Raw genomic sequence first — 23,726 nt, 5'->3', positions numbered from 1 at the left:
GATTGTGGTCGTCTTGAGCGAGAAAAACGATCGTTCGGTAGCAGAATCTGAACCGACTCGGATAATGGTAGTAGGGAACGAGTCGTCAATCAAAGGATACCCACATGCATCCATCAGCAGCCACAGTGCATTTGATTAGACACTCCAAAGATCATCCGCTCCAACACCTCCGGCTTCAAGCTCCTCTTCCTCCATGTTCAAGTCCCTGACGAGGATGGGTTTAATGACATGGACATCATTTATGCATCACCTGGAGATTTTCACGATATGAAACACAGAGACAAGATTAGAGGGCTTCACTTGCTGGAGTACTTCGTTGGGTGGTCTCATGAAATTGAGGTTCCTTGTAAAGCATGGATCAAAAAAGGTGATCCAAAGGAAGTGATATGCCATGAGGTGAAGCGAGTTCGGCCTGATCTTCTGGTTGTAGAAAATCATGGGCTTGGCCTTTTCAAAAGTTGTTTGTTGGATTTTCTGGATTTTTTTAGATTTTTTTTAAATTTTTTTTACCGACCCTAACCGATACCATGACCGATCCAGAAAAATTGTACGATTTCCCATTCTTAAACGATCGTAGACCGATCTTTACGGATCTGATCCTTATCGTATCGGTTTTGGTTGTGACCGATACCGATACCGAGTTTTAAAACCTTCACTCTTGGACGTTAGTCTTAGTAAATGGAAAACTTCAAAGTTCCAACAACAGGAAAAGTAAAACCACGACATGTAAGTTTATTAGAGCCCATAGCATTAATTGATAAAAATAGTAGAATTTGGACGTTGCATGGGACGAAACAAAGAATTAAATGCCAACAGAATTTAATTAAATGCCAATAGAATCTACCAAATTCAATGATTTGAATGGGTCTTCAAAAATTCTACAAAAAAACAGAATGGGTCTTCAACAAGAATATGAAATTAGAAAATGCCAAGGCAGGTGGGGTGGTCTATAAAAGCAGGCTAGTATATGGCACCAGAAGGTACAACTTCAAGGATTTACAGAAGTCCAGATACAATAGAAGTGTTTTAGTTTTAGCTTTAAGATGGCTGCAACCATTGCCGGCATCACATTGCTTTTTCCATCTCCGGTATCTACTCCGGCGAAGAGAACTACAAGGATGATGCTTGGAAGAAAAGTCGACTCTTTGGGTACTAATGGAATGAAGTCTTCTTCTTCTTCTTCTTCCTCTGCTAGAGCAACTTCCACAAAAGATGGGGTTGGGTCCACAACCTTGAAGATGGAACCTCAGAAGCTGTGGAAGCTACTCGACAGAAAGGAGAGGGAAGAGCCCATGGTTATAGTTGCCGACCCATTTGCTCTTGAAGAGGTTGGGAAGGACAGGCGTATTTTCTGTGAGAAGTTCACTATTAGATCTTATGATATGGGCCCTAATCATACGGCAACCATAGAGACTTTACTGAATCTTTTACAGGTTTGATTTAACTTTTAGAGATTAATTCATATTATTGACACTTGTTAGGTTTTCACCATTCCCACATGAGCATACCTGAGGTGGGTCTCCCTGATAGAGGAGCCCTGTCACCTATCTGGGTGAAGCTCTCAGACAGAGAGAGGGAGATTATTGTTTTATTTTTCTAGATGTTTTAATTATATATAAATACAGTTGGTGAGCAATGAACTTAGTACGAGCCATAAACTTGGATGTCCTAAGCTCGATTCTCACTAGGTACACCTTGGGTCACCCACACGAGGTGTTTTTTATGTTTTCTTCACTGCTTTCAGTGAAAGTTGAGTAGTTCAGGCAGAAGACTTGTCGTTAACATTTATTTTATTTTTAATTATGTTCTAATTATGCAAATCCATCCCTGTGATATTGTGCAGGAAACAGCTCTAAATCATATTAAAAGTATGGGGATTTTAAAAGATGGCTTGGGTTCAACACCAGCGATGAGTGGAAGGAACCTGATATGGGTATTATCTAAGATGCATGTTGTTGTGGATCACTATCCTTCTTGGTAAGTTCAAGAGGTTTATGAATGTGATAAAATTAAACCGCCTTATACAATAGTTTGACCCTCGTACCTCACTCTACTTGTTATAATATTAATAGATTAATGGTAATAATAAAGTGACTCAATGGGCCCTTTTTTGGGTTCTGATCTGCCCCTTCGTGGGTCCATTGTCTGGCTCATTATGGTACATCCTCCATTCAGGACAAATTTTAATTTCCTTCAAATTTCTGTTTGTTTCTAGTGAAAAAGCATGCAAATAGAAAATTTAATAATAATAAAAAATTTATACTTGCTTCTTAATAAAAAGGACTAAATCACTTACAACAAGAAGGGGAATATTGATGGTATTGTCCCAACTTGTTTTTTTAATGAGTAGGATGGTTGTTGATAAAAAATGATCTTATTGCATTTGTTTTGTGGTTGATGGGAGCTTAATTCCTACGTATCCATGGTAGGAAATTTTCTTATATACTTATTTTAAGTGCTAACACTTATTAAATGACTGATCAAATGTGACCTGAATTTTGTTGACAAGTTAACCTTAGATACTTTTCTCACATGTTAAGTTTCATTCGTTTTGACAAGAGGATAATTGACGACATTAGATTTTGAAATTTAACACATGACTAATTATTCGATAAGTGACGTTTTGAATTATTTTAATTGAATTGAAGGGGTGACGAAGTACAAGTTGATAATTGGTTTATTGCATCTGAAAAGAATGGCCAGCGAACTGATTGGATTATTCGTGATCGCCAAAATGGAAAAAGTCTCGCACGAGCTACGAGGTTCGAATTAGTAATTTCATCTCAACTAATTCATGAACTTACAATTAAGCTACTGTTTTATATTTAGGTGTTGTTTCTCTATGTAAGTTTTTTTTTTGGTTCTAATTCCTATTTTGATATTGATATTTAATCAGTACGTTCCAAGCGATGAATAAAGAAACAAGAAAACTATCTAAAATTCCAGAGGAGGTCAGAAGAGAAATGGAAAGTCATTACATAGAGTGTCCTATTCCTATTCCAGATGATCACGAGGACAGCAGTAGATCAATAGCAAAGTTTGACAGCAACAGAATGGATTGTGTTCGAACCAGTCTAACCGTAAGTATGAGATTAATTATTGGGATATATCCCATCAAGATTCCAGCTTTGGTATTTTATTTTACTTCTTTAATAATGATTTTTTAAGCTCTTTAAATAATCTGCAGCCTCGTTGGAATGATTTGGATGCCAATCAACACGTGAACAATGTGAAATACATTGGGTTGATGCTTGAGGTAAGATTTTTTTTTTTTTGGCCAAAATATAAATTCATTCATTGAAAGCAGCCATGGAAATTTCTGGCAATGACCAAGTGTGGATTTACATTGAAAGAGGGTTAGATCCTTGATTTGTTCGTTTTTCAACTTTCCTTTTTAAAACTTAAAAAGGTGTCAATCGCTTGGTTTGGATTGATTTTGATTTGCGTTCATGGTTTTCATATGAGAACGAGTGAAATCACAAAAGTGCATCGATTTCGGTTAAGTTTCTTTTACCGATTTGTTATTGGTTTAGTTTCTGATTTATCATATAAATATATTCAAAAAGTATGAAAAAAAATGTATGTTTCTTTTAATGTACTTTTATGAAAAAAAAATGTATGTTTCTTTTAATGTATTTTGGGTTGCTATCGATTTCTTATCGGGTCATATCAGTTTTTTTCTTCTTTTTTTTCGTTTAATTTGTTGTCTTATTGGTCTAGATGCGGTCCAATTTGATTTTGGTTTCACAAAACCCCACCATCAAACATGATCCAATAATGGCTCTGGTTTAATTCGACTTGTTTCAGTGTCTATTGGTTCGATGGTTTTGTGGATTCAAACTAGCCAGATCGTATTTGTATTAGCTGATACTTTCTCGGGAAGATCTAGGATCAGATATTAGTTTTTGCATCAAGCATAAAATTGTAAAGATATATATTTTTTATTAAAAAATAGTGAAAAAAACCAACCTATTCAAACCCATAGGATCAATATATACCGACATCGTATCGATATCAACCAAGGATTTAGGGATGATATTGGTATTGGTATCGGTCTCTGCCGATACCGATCCGATACTCATCTGGATCAGATCGGATCGGATTAGTGGGTAGCGGTCGATTTTGCCCCTACTTTTTATAAAACGTACTATTTTTTTTTTACTATTTTACCCCTGAAACGATCTAAATCGATCAGGGATCGGGGATCGATCTCAGCACTACCAATCCGATACGACCGATCCCAGACCGATACTTGAAACAAAGATATCAACAGACACCATAATGATCCGATTCCCAAGATTTAAATACCTTGGCGCAACTCTAGCCTGGCAAAGGAGTTGAAAGCCAGAGGCATTTCTTATGTTTTATCTTGACATTGATTGATTCCCTGGTGATATTAATGCAGAGTGTTCCCATAGCGATGTTGAAGAGCCATGAGATTTGTGAGATGAAAATAGAGTACAGGAGGGAATGTAGGATGGATGATGCGCTGCAGTCCTTAACTAGTCAAGCAACTGATGATGAGTACTGCTTGGTAGGTGCTGGCGGAGGTGGTCTTCATGAGTGCTTCCACTTTCTGCGTTTTGAGAATGGAGGTGTGGTTGCGAAAGGAAGGACCAAGTGGAGAGCTACATAAAATATGCTAACAACCAAGGACTTAAATGATCGTGGCCTTGTGGATGATAATAATGACAATTAGAAAGTTTGTTTAAATTTGCTACTATGTTGCTATTTTGATGTCTATAGATATGTATAATTTGTATATCAGACAGATGTTTAGGAATAATATCAAATTTATGAATTTTCATGAAGGAAAAAGGAAAAAAATAATCAAGTATCCATAGGGTATTTTGAGGGGACATACTAAAATCCTATAAGGGTTTATGAACTTTAGGATGGAGTGGTGAATGTTCTAACCCAATGGAAAGAAAAAAAGAACTTTCTCTAAAAAACTAGTTATCGAAGTTAATAATATCTAGTTAGGCATGTTACTCTTGTGGGTCGTCAACACATAGTTATCACTTCTCAAACAAAAAATAACTTTCATGTATCAATTTGATGCTTTAATAATTTTTTGAATAAACAATTATATATATGTGTGTGTGTGCGTATTTAATTATATATATTATGTATTTATTTAAATTCTATAGATAATGATGCTTAGTTGTGTGGCCTCTAAGCGAATATGAGGCCAATGATGGCAGCCTCTCAGCATGCACCCAAGCATCCAAGAGGGGGTAGGGTGGTCATATGTCATGCTCCCATATCAAGGTACAGGAGAGTAATACTGAGAAACATTCTTTTCTCCATATTTTGTAATAAGATAGAAAGAATGTTGTTTTGTTGGAAGGTTGGATAAGATGCTTCCATAGAAATTTGAAAATTCTTTAGCAACCTAAATGGCCTACCATCGACATTGATCCTTGAGGATTTTTTATTTTTTTGCTAGAAATTGAGAATTTTATTAATCAAGAAAATGAATGGAAATGAAAAATACATGCATAAAAACCCTGACTCTAAAACTCCCCACCTTCGGCATTGCCATCAGCAAGGAGAACTAGAGGTACATGAAGTATGATTCAATCATTCCCACCTTAGGCATTGCCATTAGCAGCGAAGACTGAATTCTTCAGCAGAAACGATATCGTGGATGAGAAGCAACATCATGTGCTAGCTCTCCACTTATATGTTGGAAACAAAACATCTAATTTTGAAACGCAAGATTTTGCCACATCCTAAGCAAGGTAGTCAGCCACTGTGTTAGGCTCCCTAAAACAATGCGAGATTTTTCTTCTTATATTATTTAAGAATGGATTAAAAGACATCCAATTCTGCATTGCATACAAAGGTATTGTATTTCAATGGATAGAAGTAACCACTACTATCGAATCCGTTTCTATCCATAGCAATTCCACTCTTCTTTCCTTTGCTAACCGAATTCTTTCTGTAAGGGCTTTAAATGCTGCTACATAGTTTGACGAGATACCAATATAGCACGAGAAAGAGGCCATAGTTTTTCCCCTATGATCTCTGAAGACTCCTCCTACACCAGCTCTTCCCGGATTTCCTAACGACAACCATCAACATTTAACTTTGTCCACCCTCGTTGAGGCTTACACCAATAGGTTCCAATAATTTGTTGAGGATATGATTGAGCTACTTTCAAACCCAAATGATGGCGGCTTAACAGGTCCTTTTGATCCATTATTTTTTCCTTCACAATATCAATGGATTCCCTTAACTCCCTCTTTATTCTTTCCCTGATAAACTGAGACGATTGTGTTTTCCCTTCCTGTTTTCTATTGTTTCTTTCTCTCCATCCGCAACTAGTAACAGCCCCATAGCCCATGTTTCCTTCAACTTCATGATTCTTCTTTTCCTAAGCCACCATTGAACTAGCTACTCCAAGTCAGTGATGCAAGGCCATGATACTGCAAAACAGTCCAAAAAATTCTCCCATATTCCCATTGTGAACCTGCATGTTGTGAAAATATGATCAATAGATTCCATCGCAGAGCAACATAAGTCACTCTTGGATACCAGAGGAATGCACTTTGCTGCTATAATCTCATCTGTGGGGAACTTTCTATGCATCAACCTCCACCCAAAAAGGGACTGCCTTGGCTGCAACTTCTTACCCCATACAATTGAGTACCATGAGACTTTTGGTTCTGTCTTCTTATTTCGTTCCAAGCTGAAGCAGTATTAAAGAATCCCAATGATGTGCAGCTCCAAACACAATGATCCTCTATTTTTAAGCAGGAAGACTAATCTCTCTTTGCAAATTGAAACAGCTCCTTAGACCATAAGTAGTATCTGGGATCACCCACTTGTAGTTCCATATCAGATCAGCAACTGTCATAGTCGATCTGTCAATAGATTGGTCAATTATATTACATATTTCCTGAATAGAACTCTGCCCAATCCAAACATCCTTCCAAAGTCTTATTGATTTTCCATTTCCTACAATCCATTGCTCTTATGTTGAGACAAAAGACCACATTTTCCGAATGCCAGGCCAGATAGAGGAAGATTTAAATGATTTCCTGAAATTTTCATTACTAGTGTATCTACCTTTGAAAAACTTACTTAGTCCTGTGTTTCCATGCTTTATATTCCAAACTTGCTTGCAGAGAAGAGCTTTGTTAGTAGCTCGAAGTCTTCTTATACCTAGACCTCCTTCTTCTTTAGGCTTGCAGACTTAGCCCCGTTTGACTGTCACTACCTTAACACTATCCATATCCCCTATCCAAATGAAAATTTTCATCCATTTTTTCATCATTGTCACAAGGGAATTTGGCCACCAATAGACAAAGAAGCTATGCACAGGCATTCTTATTGTAACAGATCGCACCAACTGGACTCTACCTGCCATAGAGAGGAGCTTCCCTTTTCAGCCTGACAGTCGATCTCTTACTTTATCCAGAACAGACATCAGAGCTTGCTTTTTTAGCCTGCCTTTAAAGATTTGCACCCCTAAGTATTTGGTTGGGAAAGTGCATATTTGAATTCCCAGAGTCTCAGATATTCTTTGCTTTCTGTCAACAGAAATTCTCCCCATAAAAAATTTACTTTTCTCCAAGTTCACACATTGCCCTGAGAACTCCTGGTACTGCCTTAAGAACATTTTTAGATTCCCCACATAGCAAACTGATGCATTCCTAAAGAGAAATATATCATCAGCAAACATCAAATAAACAGGGACCAAAATACCTCTTGGGCCATTTAAAGCTTTAATTTTATTTTCAATGACAAGACGTTTCAACCCTCTACTTAATACTTCTTCTGCTAATATAAATAGAATGGGAGACACTGGATCCCCTTGCCTCAGACCCCTCCCAACTCCAAAGTTCCCAATAGGTCCTCCATTAAGAAGAATAGAAAAGTTTGAAGAAGATAAAATTTGAGAAATCCACTTTATCCACTTCTCTGAGAAGCCAAATTTCCTTAGCACCATGAGAATAAAATTCCAGGAAATTGTGTCAAAAGCTTTCTAAATATCTATCTTCACTCCCATTCCTCTTCCTCTCATTGAATCATTCATTATATTAGCAAGCTCAGAGGCCATACTGATGTTTGAGTGTATTACTTTGCCTCGCAAAAATGCACCCTACTCTTCCGATATGAGCCTGGGGAGATAAAAAGAGATCCTTGTGGCCAGAATCTTGGACAACACTTTCAATAAAAGTTACCCATACACAATGGTCTAAATTTATCTAAAGTGTTAGCTCCATCAATCTTAGGAATTAACACAAGAAAGTTGTCATTTGTACCTCTAGGCATTTGCTCTGTGATGAAAAACTCTCTTAACCGCTCTGAAAAAGTCCTTCGAGACAATCTCCCAACAGTGATGAAAGAAAGGCCCAAGGAATCCATCCGGGCCTGGAGAGCTATCTAGATCGAAGTCCCAAACCGCTCTCTTGATTTCAGTTGCATCTAGAACAATATCCATGGTGAGAAGGTCAACCTCATCAATTAGGGTTGGAATACTATCCAACAATTCCATATGATCAACTTTTGGAGCTTCTCTGAGAAAGTCTTCATAATATGAGATCATATTATCGGATATTGCTTCCCGATCAATAGCTATAGTCCCATCCTTGTGACGCACCCTTCAAATAGCATTTTTGGCTCAACAATTCTTTGCATAGAGGTGAAAGTTCCTATCACCTTGTTTCAGCCATCTGAGTCTTGACTTTTCAGCCCACAGCTTCTCATGGTTTTGTAATGCCTTTAAATAGGCAGTTTTGGCATCTGCTTCCTTCCCAAACAATAGATCATCAATACACCTGACTTCAATTTCCTACTGCACAGCCACAAGAGCCTCCTTTGTTTTAATTAATTCTTCTTTAAAATTTGGAAATATTAATGTAGACCAGCTTCTGATGTGTGTTATAGAATGGGATATGACTTCTATATGTGTATGTATGAGAAAGAGAGATAGAGATAGAGAGAGAGAGAGAGAGAGAGAGTTGAAACGATTTATCGACCCGTTTCTGGGCTCCCCCTTCACCTATTTATAGAAGAGGAAGCATCCCTTCAAGGCATCCCAGGGAATGGGTGTGTCCATTGATTCCAACGACTTGGATTAAAAGATTCCAACCCAAGTGCTAATATGCAAGTGTCCCTTGAGGTACCCATAGTGTGGGTGAGTCTTCTGTTTTCAATGATTTAATGAGATTAAAAGATCCCAATCCAAGCAGGATTGTACCCCTACAAATGGATGTCTCTATTAGAGCTACATTTTAATTATGTAGAGGCTCTAATAAGTAATAACTCCTTTCCACTTGAGCCCAAGTTCAAACCCAAATGTGTGGTGCAAACCTCCAAAGGGGTGTTGAAACTCGGATCAAGAGAGTATTCACAGTTAGCCATTTTAAAGAAAAAAATCTGGATAGAGAGGGTGCTGGTTTGCGCCACTCTTATGCGAAAGTCTTAGGGAAATCATTATGGCCAGCCATAGATTCCCTTCCTGAACCGTTTCAAGCTGGGAATATTCGGCGGGTGGTATTCAGCAGAGAGATTATGAATCAAAGAGGCAAATTTTCCATTTCGCTTTAATTGGTAGGGTTAATTTCTGTTTGATTTCCTTGGATGCACTGAGAGTAGAGGCTCAAGAGAAGTGGAACTTAAGACAAGGGGTGACAGTGCATCCTCTGGGAAAGGGGTATGTGATTTTTCAATTTTAGTGTGAAGGAGATAAGGCAGCGGTGTGGATGAGAAGCCCTCTTAGGGTTGGAGAACAGGTGATTCGCTTCCAACATTGGAAGCCTGATTTTAATATTCACGAGAAGTAGTCCTTCATGAACCTTGTCTAGATCCATTTTCTTGATATGCCGCTAGACTACTGGCATGAAAATGTCCTTTTGTCTATTGCAAAGGCAGTGGGACGCCCTATTGCTTTGGATAGGAGAACAAGACAAGGTTTGTTAGGTTATTTTGCAAGGGTGCTGGTAGAGATTGATATTTATGATTCAACAATGAGGGTGGAGGAAGTTCAAGTCGAAAGGTTTGACCCTGGAACTACCCAAGTTTATGGCTTCTATCAAAAGGTGGTCTATGAAGATAATGTTGAGCGATTTGGGTATTGTAAGAGAGTAGGACATCTGGTTTCCAGTTGCAGGTAGCGGAAGTTAAATGATGAGAAGCAGTGTGCGGTGGAAAGCTTTGCAAAGGTTCCAGGGGAAGTATCCATTGAAGATGGAGTCAACTCAGGAGGAGTTAACTCGGTTGAGTCTCCTACCAGGGATCAACCTATGCCATATCAGCCGAGCGTTTCTGATCCTATATCATAATTAAATCAGCCAATTTCAAAATCTTCTAACTGTGGGGGAGGAATCCAAACTATTTTGGAATCTTCCATTCAAAGTTCCAGGGTAATAGGTAAGGGCGTTATTGGCTCTGATTTAGCAAATCCTAACCATATGGAAGGTGAGGTGGACGGGTCAGAAGAAGGTTCAGAAGGTGGGTCAAACCCAAGCCTATGTGAGGAGGACAGTTTGAGGGCGGTTGTTGTGGTAAGCATGGTTCCCCCTCCACTGGGTCTGGCAGCGACCAGTTCGAGGGCGGTCGCTGTGGAAGGCATCGTTCCCCCTGAGTCGCAATACTCTTCCTGAACAAAGGGTAGGTGTAGGGGTGGAGACTGTGGAGGAGTTCGTCATCTTAATGCCAAGATTGGGGAGGAACAGATCGTGTCCTCAATGCCTGAGGTGGAGTGTTTCAGGGGGCGATCTCAACTGTACATTTGGAGATTTTGGCTGTGTATAGGGAGGCAGTGATAATGGAGAACGAAGCTGGAGGTTAATTGTGGGAGGTTAGCAGAAAAAGAAGAAGGTAGGTCAGGCTAAAAATTCTGACAAAAATCATTCATCTAATTTGCGATCCATGAGGGTCATGTATTGGAATATTCGGGGGGTCAGGAAGGCAACTGGAACCGGTGCCTTATGTTTGATGTTGAGGGAGCATTCACCGAATGTGTTATTTTTGGCTGAGCCATTGGTTCAGATGTGTAAATTTCCTTCTTTATTTTTTAGTAAATTGGTTATGCTGTGGATTTTTTGCATAATAAGAGGGATGGGAAAGTTCCAAATTTATGGATAATCTGGAAGTTTGGTCAAAGGCGACCTATAGTAGTGGCTATGTCTAAGCAACATATGTCGGTTGTTTTTTATTGGTCTGGCAGTAGTGTGGGTTTTTCTTTTGTGCATGCTAGTTCTTTCAAGATCAATAGTTGTAGTTTGTGGTTAGATTTGGAGTTGTAGATGTCTGCTTTAATGTCTTAGTCAGTGATTGGGGATTTTAATGTTACCTTGGATTCTCATGAGAAAAGAGGCCCTGGGGCTTTTAATCTTGGGTCGGCAGTGGAATTTCAGGCCATGGTGGATGTTTGTGAGTTGCTTTCTGTTCCCTCTTACGGAAAGAGGTTTACTTGGACAAATAACCATAGGAGGGGTCACATGGCAGCGGTACTTTATTGAAGTTTCTGTAATGAGAAGTGGTTGGATGTTTTTAAGAGTGTGAAACAACGGGTCTTGGTGTCTTTAGTTTATGACCATGCTTAGCTGTTGGTTGTTTCTGACATTGTCCCTAAGCCCAAAAATATTTCTTTTCTTTTCCATAGCTTTTGGATGGAAAACAATAGGTTTATCTCAATGGTGGAGGCTTAGAAGGGTTATATAGGTGGTGATCCTATTTATGTTTTAGCTCAAAAATTAAAATTGGTGAAGGAGAAGCTGAGGGCCTGGGCAATGTTTAATTTTACAAATTTGAATGAAGACGTGAAGATGGTAAGGCTGGCTCTAAAGGATGTGCAAGACATGGTAGAGGTGGCTAAAATGTCAGATGATTTGTTTAACAAAGAGGCAGATGCAAAGACTGCTTTGTTGAAGGCAAACTAGATGCAGGATAGGCTATGGTCGGAGAAGGTAAAGGTGAGATGGATGAAAAATGGTGATCACAATTCTAAATTTTTTCATTTATCAGTGAAATTGAGGCTTGAAAAAAATCAGATAACTACTTTAAAGGAGGATGGCACGTGGGTTTTTGATCAACAGGGCATCACTTCTTATGTATCTGATTTTTTTTTCAGAGGTTTCATGAGGTTTCAGAAATCATAGGTCACAATGATCTATTAGAAAATATTCCCAGGGTTCATGTGGAGGAGGATGTGGCAGGTTTGGAGGCTGTTTCGAGTAGGGAAGAAATCAAATAGGCGGTGTGGGACTTGGATCCAACTAGCTAGCCTGGTCCTGATGGGTTCCCAGGTAGTTTTTTCAAAAAGTGTTGGGATATAGTTGAGGATGTCTTTTGCAGGGGTATAAAGAATTTTTTTGTGTCTAGTCGATTACCTAGAGGCATTAATAATTGCTTCATTACCCTGATTCCCAAAGTAGAGGGGGCATCTTCTTTAGATAGGTTTCGTCCCATATGTATGGGGAACTTCTATTGTAAGGTGTTAACTAAAATAATGTCTTTTAGACTTTTGGTGTTACTGGCAAGGTTGATTTCAGAAGAACAGGGTGCGTTTCAGAAGGGAAAGATAATTTCAGCATATATCAGTCTTGTTTTTGAGCTTTCAAATCTAATGCACTCAGTGGTTAGGGGTGGTGGAATGGGATTGAAGTTGGATATTCAGAAGGTATACGATTCGTTGTCTTGGGACTTCCTTTTTACAACTCTGAAGAAATTTGGTTTTTTTGCAGTATGGGTTTCTTGAGTTTACCATCTTTTGGTTTCCTCTAGAATTTATGTGCTGGTGAATGGAGGTCTGGTGGGTTTCTTTGAGATGGGACGAGGGTTGCGTCAAGGTGACCCATTCTCGCCTATTCTATTTATTTTGTCTGAAGAGGTTCTATATAGGGGTCTTACTGGCTTGGTGCACAAGGGGATGATTAAGTCTCTTCCAGGACCTAGAGGTGTGTCTACTCCTTCTCACTTGTTGTTTGCTGATGCCATTTTCATTCTTATGAATGTTTCTGCAAAGTATGTGAGGAATCTTTAGGATTTCTTGGTTAAATATCAGGCCTTTTCAGGTCAAAAATTTAACCTCGAAAAAGCAGTTTGTCTTCTGGGAGTGTAGCTCCTTACAGGAAGCAATTCATTAGTGAGTGTCTGGGGATAGTGTCTACAAGGCTGCCAACAAAATATTTGGGTGTTGAGCTCTTCAAGGGAAGAGTTAAAAGAGACTATATATTACCGTTGTTGGATAAAATTAAGAAAATGTTATTGGGATATAAGGGAAGGCTTCTTTCTATTGTGGGTAGGGTGAAACTTGTGAGATCGGTGATCTCTAGTATCCCTATTCATAATTTTGGAATCTATTGGTGGCTAGGGAGTTCTATTCATCTGGTGGAGAAGTGGATGCGCAATTTTGTCTAGTCAGGAGACATGGACTTAGCGGAAAAGATAGTGGTCAAGTGGGAGGAAGTTTGCAAACCCATAAGGGAGGGCGGTTTAGGTATAAGGAGGTTGTGTGACGTTAATTTTGCTTGTTTATGTAGATCAACATGGAAAATTAAACATGAGAAATCTTTGATGAGTTCCTTTCTTCGTGCTCGCTTCCTAAAGGTTGATGGATTGCTGAAATCTGGTCATATTACTTCCTCGTTATGGTCAGGTATTAAAAAGGTGTGGAAGTGGATGGAATCTCATGAACAGTGGACTGTCAGGAATGGTAAGTAGATAAACTTCTAGAAAGATACTAGATGGAAAGTAAGTCTATTGAAGAGATGGCTGAAATGTAGTTGGGATCATTTAGTTCCATGCAAGCAGGGGTTTCAGACTTTATAAGACGAGGTGAGTGGTATTTCCCCATGCTGAATCTGTTTTTATTGAGGATATTTTTTCCCAAGCAAAGAATATTAGGGTGTCATCTGGTGTGTTCACCTTGAAGTCGGCTTGGGAGAAGGTGAGAAGGGTGTTGCCTAAGATGGGTTGGCTGCCTATGGTTTGGAAATCTCAGCTTTAGCCAAGGCAAGTAATTTTTGGATGGAGAATGGTGAAGAACAAGTTACCAGCAGATGACAATGTTAAAAAATGGCGAGTTCTATTGCCTTTGCGGTGTTCTCTATGTGGCATTGCAGAGGAGTCTCAAAATCACTCTTTTTATGAGTGCTCTTTTGCAAGTTCTCTATGGCAGAAATATTGTTCTTGTTTTGGGGTGAGGTGTGATACCCTACTTTTTAAACCTGGTCTAATTACACGGTTGACCCGGTTTAACCATGCAGGACCCGAACCGGAGAGGGTTAAGGCGGGTTCCTTATTGACTATGATGGCAAGGGTGACCTTAAACACTGGTTGGCCAGACAAGTCCGAGTCAGTGCCAGAGAAGATAGGTGTACCCAAGCCGTGTACATGCACATATCATAAGGCCATGTATGGACAAAGCTGGTATGTAGCCGTATCCTAAAGTGCATACGTATAATATACCTTGTACCGAGAGTGAGATTCATGCCGAGAGTCGAATTCCACCAAAATCCCACTTGTTGGCCAATTTTCGGACCTCAGGTGGGCGCATCTGTCCACCTGAGTGACCCACCCATGTGCTACTAATGATTTTAAGAAAGTATAAATAACATTATTTGTGTTTTTCAATATCTCATTTATTACACGGGAAGTTGGTGAGAACATTTAAGAGGAGAGAGAAGAGAAGGGAGAAAAGAGAACAAAGAAGAAGAAAGGGGAAGGAAGAGGGAGAAGAAATGGATATAAGCAGCGCTAAGGTCTGATCTTCCCATTCCGACACCGGAAGAGTGATCTCCAACACGAGATCTACGTTTCGAGGTGAGCGAAAGCTATATTCCTTAAACTTTCACCATGCCCAAGTAAAACCCTTGATTTGGGTAGTGTTTCTTGAGGTCTTGTAAATCTCCCTTGAGATGATGAATCTAAGGTTTAATAGATGGTCTATGTGTTAATTTGAAGGATTTGAAGAAGTGTTTACAAGGTTGGAGAAGCATTAGTGATTTGAAGTGATTTTGGGGTTTTCGAAAGAGTTCTTGAGCAAAGAAGGTAAGATGGCTTCCATTCCTTAAATCTAACCTAGATCTATGTTAGAATCATCTTATGCGACCTTGAATGTGTGCAAAATGGATTTGGAAAAGCCCCATGTGTTTCCCCAAAGGTTGGGGAAGGGTTCAGGGAAAATGACATTTTTCCGCCGAGACCGGTAGGCTGAGACCGGTGGGCCAAACGGCCCGCCTGAGGGCACCCGCCTGAGAGGGCAGGCCCTCGGGGCCAACCGGCGGGCCCTATCGACGGGCCAACTGGTGGCCCAACCTGCCCGCCAGTCCTAGCCGACCCTCGGTCTCCACCGGCTGGCCGACCTGCCCGTCGATCAAGACCGGTGGGTCAAGACAGGTGGGCTATCCGACCCACCCGAGAGGCTCCCAACGTGATTTTTACATCCGAATGGACCCAAAATGGACGTACGACCTTATTTTAGGATTATAAACATGATTTTGTCATCAAATCTTGTTAGTTTGACCCCAAAATGGTGAAATGCTAATCCCATTCACTTATGATAAGTTCACCAAAACTTACGCTTCTCGCACCGGGTCTCACCCGTACCGGGAGTGAATCTTGGTACACAACAAGTGGAGAGAGGACGTTTGGCCTTATTTTAAGGCTTGTTTGGCATTCATTAAATTGTATCTAGACTAGCCATTTCATCATGCAAATTATATGTAGCTTAGCCATCCTTATATTATTATGACATGTGTGTTGTGTTTATTTTCTCAATGTCAAATGATGATGTGATTATATGATGAATGATGACATCATTATGCATAATGCATTAATAGACTAGATATCGTAGTCGGCTTGGAAACGAGTGCATTGGTAGCCCGTGGAATGGGACGCGGTGGCACTATGTAATCGTACTATGTCATATAGGAGCATGCGGTTTAAGATTATCATCTACCCGTGCTACGACCCTTTCCAACAGGGGTTGAAGTGTTGGGTTACCATTTGGGGGGAAGCAATGGTCGTGGTTGTCGGGTCACTGTGGCGGTTAGACATACACCCGGTTGGTCATTAGGACAGTCAGTAACCCCGGTGGCATATTCAAGAGGGCCAATCGTACTACTTTTAAATTATCGGAGTCAGCACCTTTATTTTCTATCATTTACTTTTATGTTGAGAGTCGGTGGTCGGCATGCTTTACTTTTCTGAGTACTCACGGTGGGCCTTCTCCGACAGCCCCATGGGTGTATCGCGGGATGGAGTTCATGGCTCGTACCCGGAGTATACGCTCACTGTGATTGTAGTAGCACTAAACCAAAGACTTAGTAATGTTGTTTAGGTGGATGTGATGAAAAATGAATTGCATAGCATATAGTGCATATGGTTGTGATTGTTGTGTGGACTGTTGTGTGGTCCTTCTTTTCACTTACTGAGCTAGTGAGTTCATCCCACGTGTACACCTCTTTTAGATGATTTTACAGGTCACCAGCCTGGGGATCAAGGGTCGGGCCTCATAGTTGAATTCCCCGAAGAGGATTGGTGGATCCCCGAGGACTATGAGCACGACACGGATTGCACGTGCGAGGCCTGTGTTGTGGGACCACAACAGTGACTCCATATAGGATTACTTTTTGATTCTTTTGATGATCCCTTTTGTGTACTTGATACGTGAATTGTTTTTCTTTTTGTGTAAATATCATGCCTACGGGCCCACATGTATTTATCTATGTACTACAATTTGGGTATCAAGTATATTGGGGATATTTACAGGTAAATTAAGTTTCCGCTGAACTGTTGAACGTTATCTTAGTTGTGTGTATGCTGTGGTTGGATACTGTATCAGATGATCCTATCAGACTTGGGTTAACCGGAGTTAACCCTGTCACCGGCCCGGTTCTGTGTGAACGGGGTGTGACAACGGTGGTATCAGAGCTGATGCTCTATTCACTCATAGCATACCATATAAACCCCATAGAATCTATAATAGAAAATGGGATTGGGTAAATGTAAAAACTTTTAAAAGTTAAAAGCCAAAGAAATGAAGTAATAATAATGGTTACATTTAGTTAACGCATTTCATGGCATGCATGAGAGAAAGTTACTTGGAGACAATAAAAGATTAGTTGATTGATGTCATAACCCATCGAGTACGAATTTAACGAAATTTCGGCAGCATAACGGCGCAAAACAAGATTTCTAAAAATTTTTACACACAAACACCTGATAGACAACATATACATATATCACTGAGCATAAATAACCAATGACACCACAACTAAACTACGGTAAATTATCAAACATGCAAAACTAGCACAAGCCACCAACAAAACATACCACACCACAAGTAAGTCCAATTACAGAGAAAGTACAAAGAATGAGAAAAGAAAGAAATATATAATAAGATTAACAACATTGAAATAAGTGAGAAGTTGGTGTGGACGGGCGAGCTAAGTCCTCAGAGATCCTCGTCATCGTCCAATACTATTACTCCGTCCCTCCTAGGTCTTGAGCTAACGTTGAGTCGACCGTCATAGTAGTCAAACCTCAAGTTCACCAGTTGTACATCCCTCCGAAGACGGGAAAAATCCACTGAAATGGCATTGGCCGTTGTATCCAAGTCCTTGCCCAATCTGAGGAAGGAACTCTCTAAGGTAGCCTGCCTCTCTAGGATGTTTTCCTCTCTAGAAGCAGTCTCATCCAGTCTTCTTAGCAGCTGATCTTACCCGTCTTTCAAGGCCCTCATAGCAGACATCATGCCCTCAAAATCAAATGCACCACTCTTAGGTGGTGGGGCTCTATGCTGTGGGCCTGCAGCCCTCGTGAAGCCAGAATCAGCACCTCTCGGGTCAAGAGGCTCCTCCTCGAGGATATCCTCGTCCAGAAAATCCTCCTCCTCGAACTGAGAAACATAATCCTCATCCTCCTCACTAGTCTCCTCCTCCATGGGAACTTCCTCCCTATGGGCATTCCTCCTATCCCTGCCTCTTTGAGCTCCTGCTCTCTGAGGTACATCCATGAGAGTGTGGAGACCCATCCTCAATAGATTTCCCCTGTCAAACTTATCTGTTGGAGTCTTTCCCTCCTCACTACTCAGGTTCACCCCAAAGAACTCAAAGATCCTGGTGAAGATCCTACCATATGGAAACCCTCTGTCCTCGGGGTGTGAGGTATGGTGCTCCATAGTCTTGAGGATGACGTAAGGCAAGCATAAGTGCTCGGCACCTCCCTCTAAGGCCTTATAAATGCAGAAGGCTAAGTAGGATGCCATGAAGCCTACCTGGCTCCGGTGACCTCCTCTGGGGAGCAAATTGAACTGGACCAAACGGGCAAACACACGAACCTCTAGGTAAAATGACATCTCAGAATTCGGACGCTCCTTACTGCCACAGATGGTCTCATAGATATGGTCCTGTGTCTCCAAACTCAAGGATGGGCCCACGGGCTTACTCCTCGGAGGACTGTAGAAATGCTGCCCAACCGAAGAGATGTCCAAAATGCTAGCCAGGGTGTCCACAGTCAGGTGAATGACCACCCCCTTCACCATGCTAGTTATCGCATACTCTCCATACTGGAAAGAGACCTCCAAGTTGCAATAGAATCTATGAACCAGTTGCTCATAGCACAGAGGGTCTATGTTGAGGATAGACTGCCAACCCAGTGCAGTGAACCTCTCATGAAGCTGAACCTTGTGAAAGTTACTGACTACCACGGTCTTCTCCATCATCACAGACCTCTTTAGGAAGGCCTGCTAGTTGGTTGCTGCCTCTGAACTTCGGAAGAGTCCCTCATCGAAGTCTGAAGGATCGATAGGGGCCTGTCTTGGCCGCTTTGAGCGAGGGGCTGGGGAACTAGTCCCTACACTCTTTCGTTTGGAAGTGGTGGTCTTACGCCTAGTGGAAGAGGATGTGGGTTCTTTGCCCTTGCGAGAAGACATCCTGACAAGAAAAGAGGAGAAAGAATGATAAGTAAGGATGAGGAATAGCAAAGGAAACAAATAGATGGGTGAGCAAGTACAATACATGATGTGGATTATGATAGAAAGAGAAGTCGATAAATCATGGAGAAATGAATAGGAGGAGGCCCTTAAACATGATATCCACTAGCACATTGCAAAACAGAAATGTAACAAAAGGCATATAGAGCATGGCAAGTGAGGAATGATAGAAAAACGCCGATTCTCAATGTGCAAGTTCAATCTAAGAAAATATGAAAAGTCTCACAATAGAGTAAAGCTCGAAGCTTACATGTCTATGAATGAAATGCCATCATTATACAATCTAGAATATATAAAGACATCTTCTATTATGACATTGAGGTGCAAGGAATCCACAAGTATGAAGTGATGGAAAGAGAATCAAAGAAACCCAACACAAAAGAGATGGATTTTCATGGAAAGAGATGGGATTTCAAGCATACACGAATTTCCATGATCTCCCAAACATTTTAAGTGCAAACCAAGCATAAGAAAACTCATTTGAGTCGTTAGTTGGGGAGAAAAGGGTAGAGATAGAAGAAAGCCCCAAATTAGAGAAAATTAGGGCACGGTTGGGTTTTCTCTCAAAAATTGAGAAGTAAAGCCTAAAACTAGAAATAAATCACAAAGAAAACATCACATTCTCATGGAATCATTGTTCTATGGAAAGAAACACGGGAAAAAAATCAAGATTGATGACTACACATGGATTCTACCTCCAAAGTACACGTTCTAAGAAGAAAAATGGGGAAGAGACTTACTTGAGAGTAGAGGAGTTGAATCTTCCCAAAATCTGTCGAATCATTGAGTGAGATCGCTAGTGGAATTGTCAAGGAACTCTCAAAAATCACCTGAGAGAGAGAGAGGGGGAAAGAAATGGGAGAAAAACATATGAAACAGGGCTTAAAAGCCCTATTCATGTTCTGCCTCGGGTTGGACCGACGGGCCGACCCGGGCTACTCGCCAGTGGTAACCCGCCGGTTGGGAGAAAACTTGAAAAAAAAGGGTGGGGGTATTATTATTATTATTATGATTATAATAATATACCTATGATGAAAAAAAAAGGGAGGGCTGTGTGGCTAGCACCATATAGTCGAGTGGGACCATCGTCCTACCTGTTCAAGCACTAACCCCGTATTTTCGGGATTAAGCTATGGCTAGTTGCAAAACATCATACACTATAATACCCCATGCATTGGCATATGATTATATGTCGGTATAAATTCTGAGGTGTTTAAGCAATGTTGTGTATGGTATGTTCCAGGTGTAAGGACACGATGGTACGTACTAGATCCGGTAGCAATGCATGAGGTACCTCGCGAGGTCCTCGCCAGGTTGGTCGACCACCAAATCCTAGAAGGTCCTGCTCTATGGGGCAAACCCCACTCCCACAACCTCCAGAAACCTTTGGTCAGGGTGTGGCACAAGGGGACCCACCTGTGACTACACTTCCAGATCCTCCACCGGTCATCACTCCGGGTGATGTTGCTACCATAATTCAGCAGTCACAACAGGCTTTCCAGCAACAAATGCTTCAGCAGCAGCAAGCATTTATGGCTGCTATACAGCAACAGTTAGACCTTTCTCAAATAGGTCAACCTCCCCGGGTACTTACTCCACAGGACCCGCCTGTAGGGTCTGGTATGGGACCACAAGTGGGAGGTACGCCTCTAATTTCACCCTTTAGCGTTCCTCCGTATGTGGTGCCCCCTCCATACCCTTACTATCCGGCGTATGCACCCAGTTACCCGTCGACGAATAATACGTCAAGGATAGTGGAGTCATTTAAGAGGAACTTGCCACCTGTATTCTCTAAGGTGGGAAGTGATCCTCTAGAGCCGGACCAGTGGATCCAAGAGTTGAAAAAGATATTTGAGGTGATTGAGTGCACCGAGACACAAAAACTTATTTGTGCGGGGTTGCAACTCAAGAAGGAGGCCAACTCCTGGTGGCAAGCCTCCAAGCCCATATTGTTGGCTGCACATCCGGAACCCACTTGGGAACAGATCAAGGAGTTGTTCTTGGCCAATCATTACCCACATAGCTTCAGAGACCTTAAAGAGATGAAATTTATGGCATTAACTCAAGGGAGTAAGACTATCCTTGAGTATCAGTACCAGTTTGAAAGCTTGTTCCATTTTGCCCCTAGGCATATGAGGACGGCTGAAGAAAAGGCTGCAAGATTTTTGAAGGGCTTAAAGGCATCCATTGGGTCAGTACTTGAGGTCTTAGATTTGACAGACTATGGCCAGATTGTGCAGAAAGCTAAGACCATGGAAGATAAGCAGAAGGGAGAACAGTCCCTCACACCTGGATTGTGGAAGAGGACAAATCCATTTCCGGACTTGGGAAATTCGTCCAAGGTATATCGTGGGTCATATAGTTCCAGTCCTACATATAGACAACCCTATAGGCCATCTGGCTACCCTCCTTGACCAGCTGGTGGTTCGGGCTCTGCATCTTTTCACCCGAACACTAGTACGGTGCCTACAGGCCCAAGGCCGCCCTGACCTCCATCTACAGCGGGTCAAGTGCAAAGGGGCCCCGCCCCAGTCTCGACGTCACAGATCCGTTGCTTTAACTGCCATTCCTATGAGCACTATGCTAAAGACTGTCGAGTCAGACCAGCCTTGCCCTCCAGTCAGTCCTTCGCATACCGACCTCCCTTAACTCGGGGAAATCAACCGCAGGGAAGGATGTATGCCCTATCAGTTGAGGAAGCTGAGGCCAGTACGAAAGTGGTAGCAGGTACATTTTAAATTAAGAATTTCCTTACGTTAACTATTGATGACCTGCTGTACTTATATGCATTGTTCCACTAGGTGTCCTATCTATATCAAGCATACCAGCCTATGTCTTGTTTGATTTAGGAGCTACACATTCATTCATATTTAAGAGATTTGCTGAGAAACTGGGTATGTCACCCCAGACACTAGATCATGGGATGATTGTTAGTATGCCTACTGGTAAAGTTACACAGTTGAAGGAGGTGTATGGGCCGTGCCCAGTGGAAATCGGTGGGAAGAAATTAGATCCACAACTCATTAAGTTCAACATGCAAAATTTTGACGTTATACTAGGTATGGATTGGTTGTCGGCCCATCAAGCTAATGTGATGTGTGCTGAAAAAATAATTAGGGTGACAAATGATGAAGGGAAAGAATTGGTATACCGAGCAGATAAAATGAAACGGGCTAGAAAGGTCCTCGTCTCCGCTCTACAAGCGGTAAAGTTGTTGGAAAGTGGATGTCAGGGTTACTTAGCATCTGTTCTTGATGTTGATGCAAAGGTTATGCCACTAGAAGAGGTAAAGGTGGTTAAAGAATTTTTCGACATCTTTCCAGATGATCTGATGCATCTACCACCTAATAGAGAGTTGGAATTTGGCATAGACTTGATTCCTGGAGCAGCTCCAGTGTCTAAAGCTCCATACAGGATGGCACCAGCCGAATTGACGGAGTTACAAATGTAGTTGCAAGAATTATTGGAGAAGGGGTTTATTCGCCTGAGTGTTTCACCGTGGGGTGCCCCAGTTTTGTTTGTAAAAAAGAAGGATGGCAGCTTGCCTATGTGCATCGATTACCGGGAATTGAATAAACTAACCATTAAGAACCGGTATCCATTGCCACGCATTGATGATCTGTTTGACCAACTACAAGGTGCAAAGGTATTTTCAAAGATAGACCTTAGATCAGGCTATTATCAGCTCAAGATAAAGAGCGGCAACATACCCAAGACATCATTCAGGACTCGGTATGGTCACTATAAGTTCCTAGTGTTATCTTTTGGGTTAACCAATGCATCGGCAACATTCATGGATTTAATGAATCGAGTATTTCACGATGTCCTCGATAAATGAGTAATTATTTTTATTGATGACATCTTGATCTACTCTAATACAGAAGAGGAGCACACTCAACACCTGAAAATGGTGTTACAGAGGCTGAGAGAACAACAATTGTTTGCCAAATACGGTAAATGTGAATTTTGGCTCGAACAAGTTGGATTCCTGGGACACGTAGTGTCTGAGTCCGGAATCGAGGTGGATCCTGATAAGGTGAAAGCAGTAGTAGAATGGAAAAGCCCTAGGAATGTCACTGAAATTAGAAGCTTCTTAGGTTTGACTGGGTACTACCGGCGCTTCATTGAGAATTTTGCTCGGATCTCAGCACCAATGACTAAGTTAACCAAAAAGGGTGTGAAATTTGAATGGGTAGAGGAATGTGAGAAGAGTTTTCAGGAATTGAAGAAAAGATTGGTGTCAGCCCCTATGTTGACCATCCCTGAAGGCACAGGTGAAATGATAGTCTACACTGACGCTTCTAAGGTGGGGTTGGGTTGTGTTCTCATGCAACGCGGTAAGGTGATAGCGTATGCATCCCGACAACTAAAGGAATATGAGAAGAACTACCCCACTCATGACTTGGAACTAGCCGCAATCATTTTTACCCTAAAGATTTGGCGACATTATTTATATGGGGAGAAGTGCGAGATATACAGTGATCACAAAAGCCTTAAGTACTTTTTCACCCAGAAAGATTTGAACATGAGGCAGAGGAGATGGCTTGAGCTCATGAAGGATTATGACTGCGACATTCAGTATCATCCCGGCAAGGCTAATGTAGTAGCAGATGCGTTGAGTCGGAAGGCACAGATTGTGTCACTCTCATACCTAGCAGTCAGCCCACCACTTGTATACGAGGCAACGCTAATGGATGAAACCCTCTTATATGAAGGAGCAACCTTAGAGCTTGAACATCAACTAGAAAACCTTAAATGGTTGACTGTATCA

General features: G+C 41.2%; 1 protein-coding gene across 1 annotated transcript; it reads left to right on the top strand.

The window, feature by feature from the left end:
• Window positions 1-1,043: 1,043 nt before the first annotated feature.
• LOC122057929 (palmitoyl-acyl carrier protein thioesterase, chloroplastic-like) lies at window positions 1,044-4,641 on the top strand. The gene is made up of 6 exons (XM_042620294.1): window positions 1,044-1,433; window positions 1,844-1,977; window positions 2,649-2,762; window positions 2,897-3,080; window positions 3,188-3,256; window positions 4,406-4,641. Exons 1-6 carry the CDS (start codon window positions 1,044-1,046, stop codon window positions 4,634-4,636), a joined length of 1,122 nt encoding a protein of 373 aa, XP_042476228.1. The 3' UTR covers window positions 4,637-4,641.
• Window positions 4,642-23,726: the final 19,085 nt, after the last annotated feature.

This window comes from Macadamia integrifolia, chromosome 12, assembly GCF_013358625.1.
Source record: "Macadamia integrifolia cultivar HAES 741 chromosome 12, SCU_Mint_v3, whole genome shotgun sequence".
In the NCBI taxonomy this organism is placed as follows: Eukaryota; Viridiplantae; Streptophyta; class Magnoliopsida; order Proteales; family Proteaceae; genus Macadamia; species Macadamia integrifolia.
Note: the sequence above shows the minus strand (reverse complement) of the source record. Positions and strands in the feature narration are given on the sequence as shown.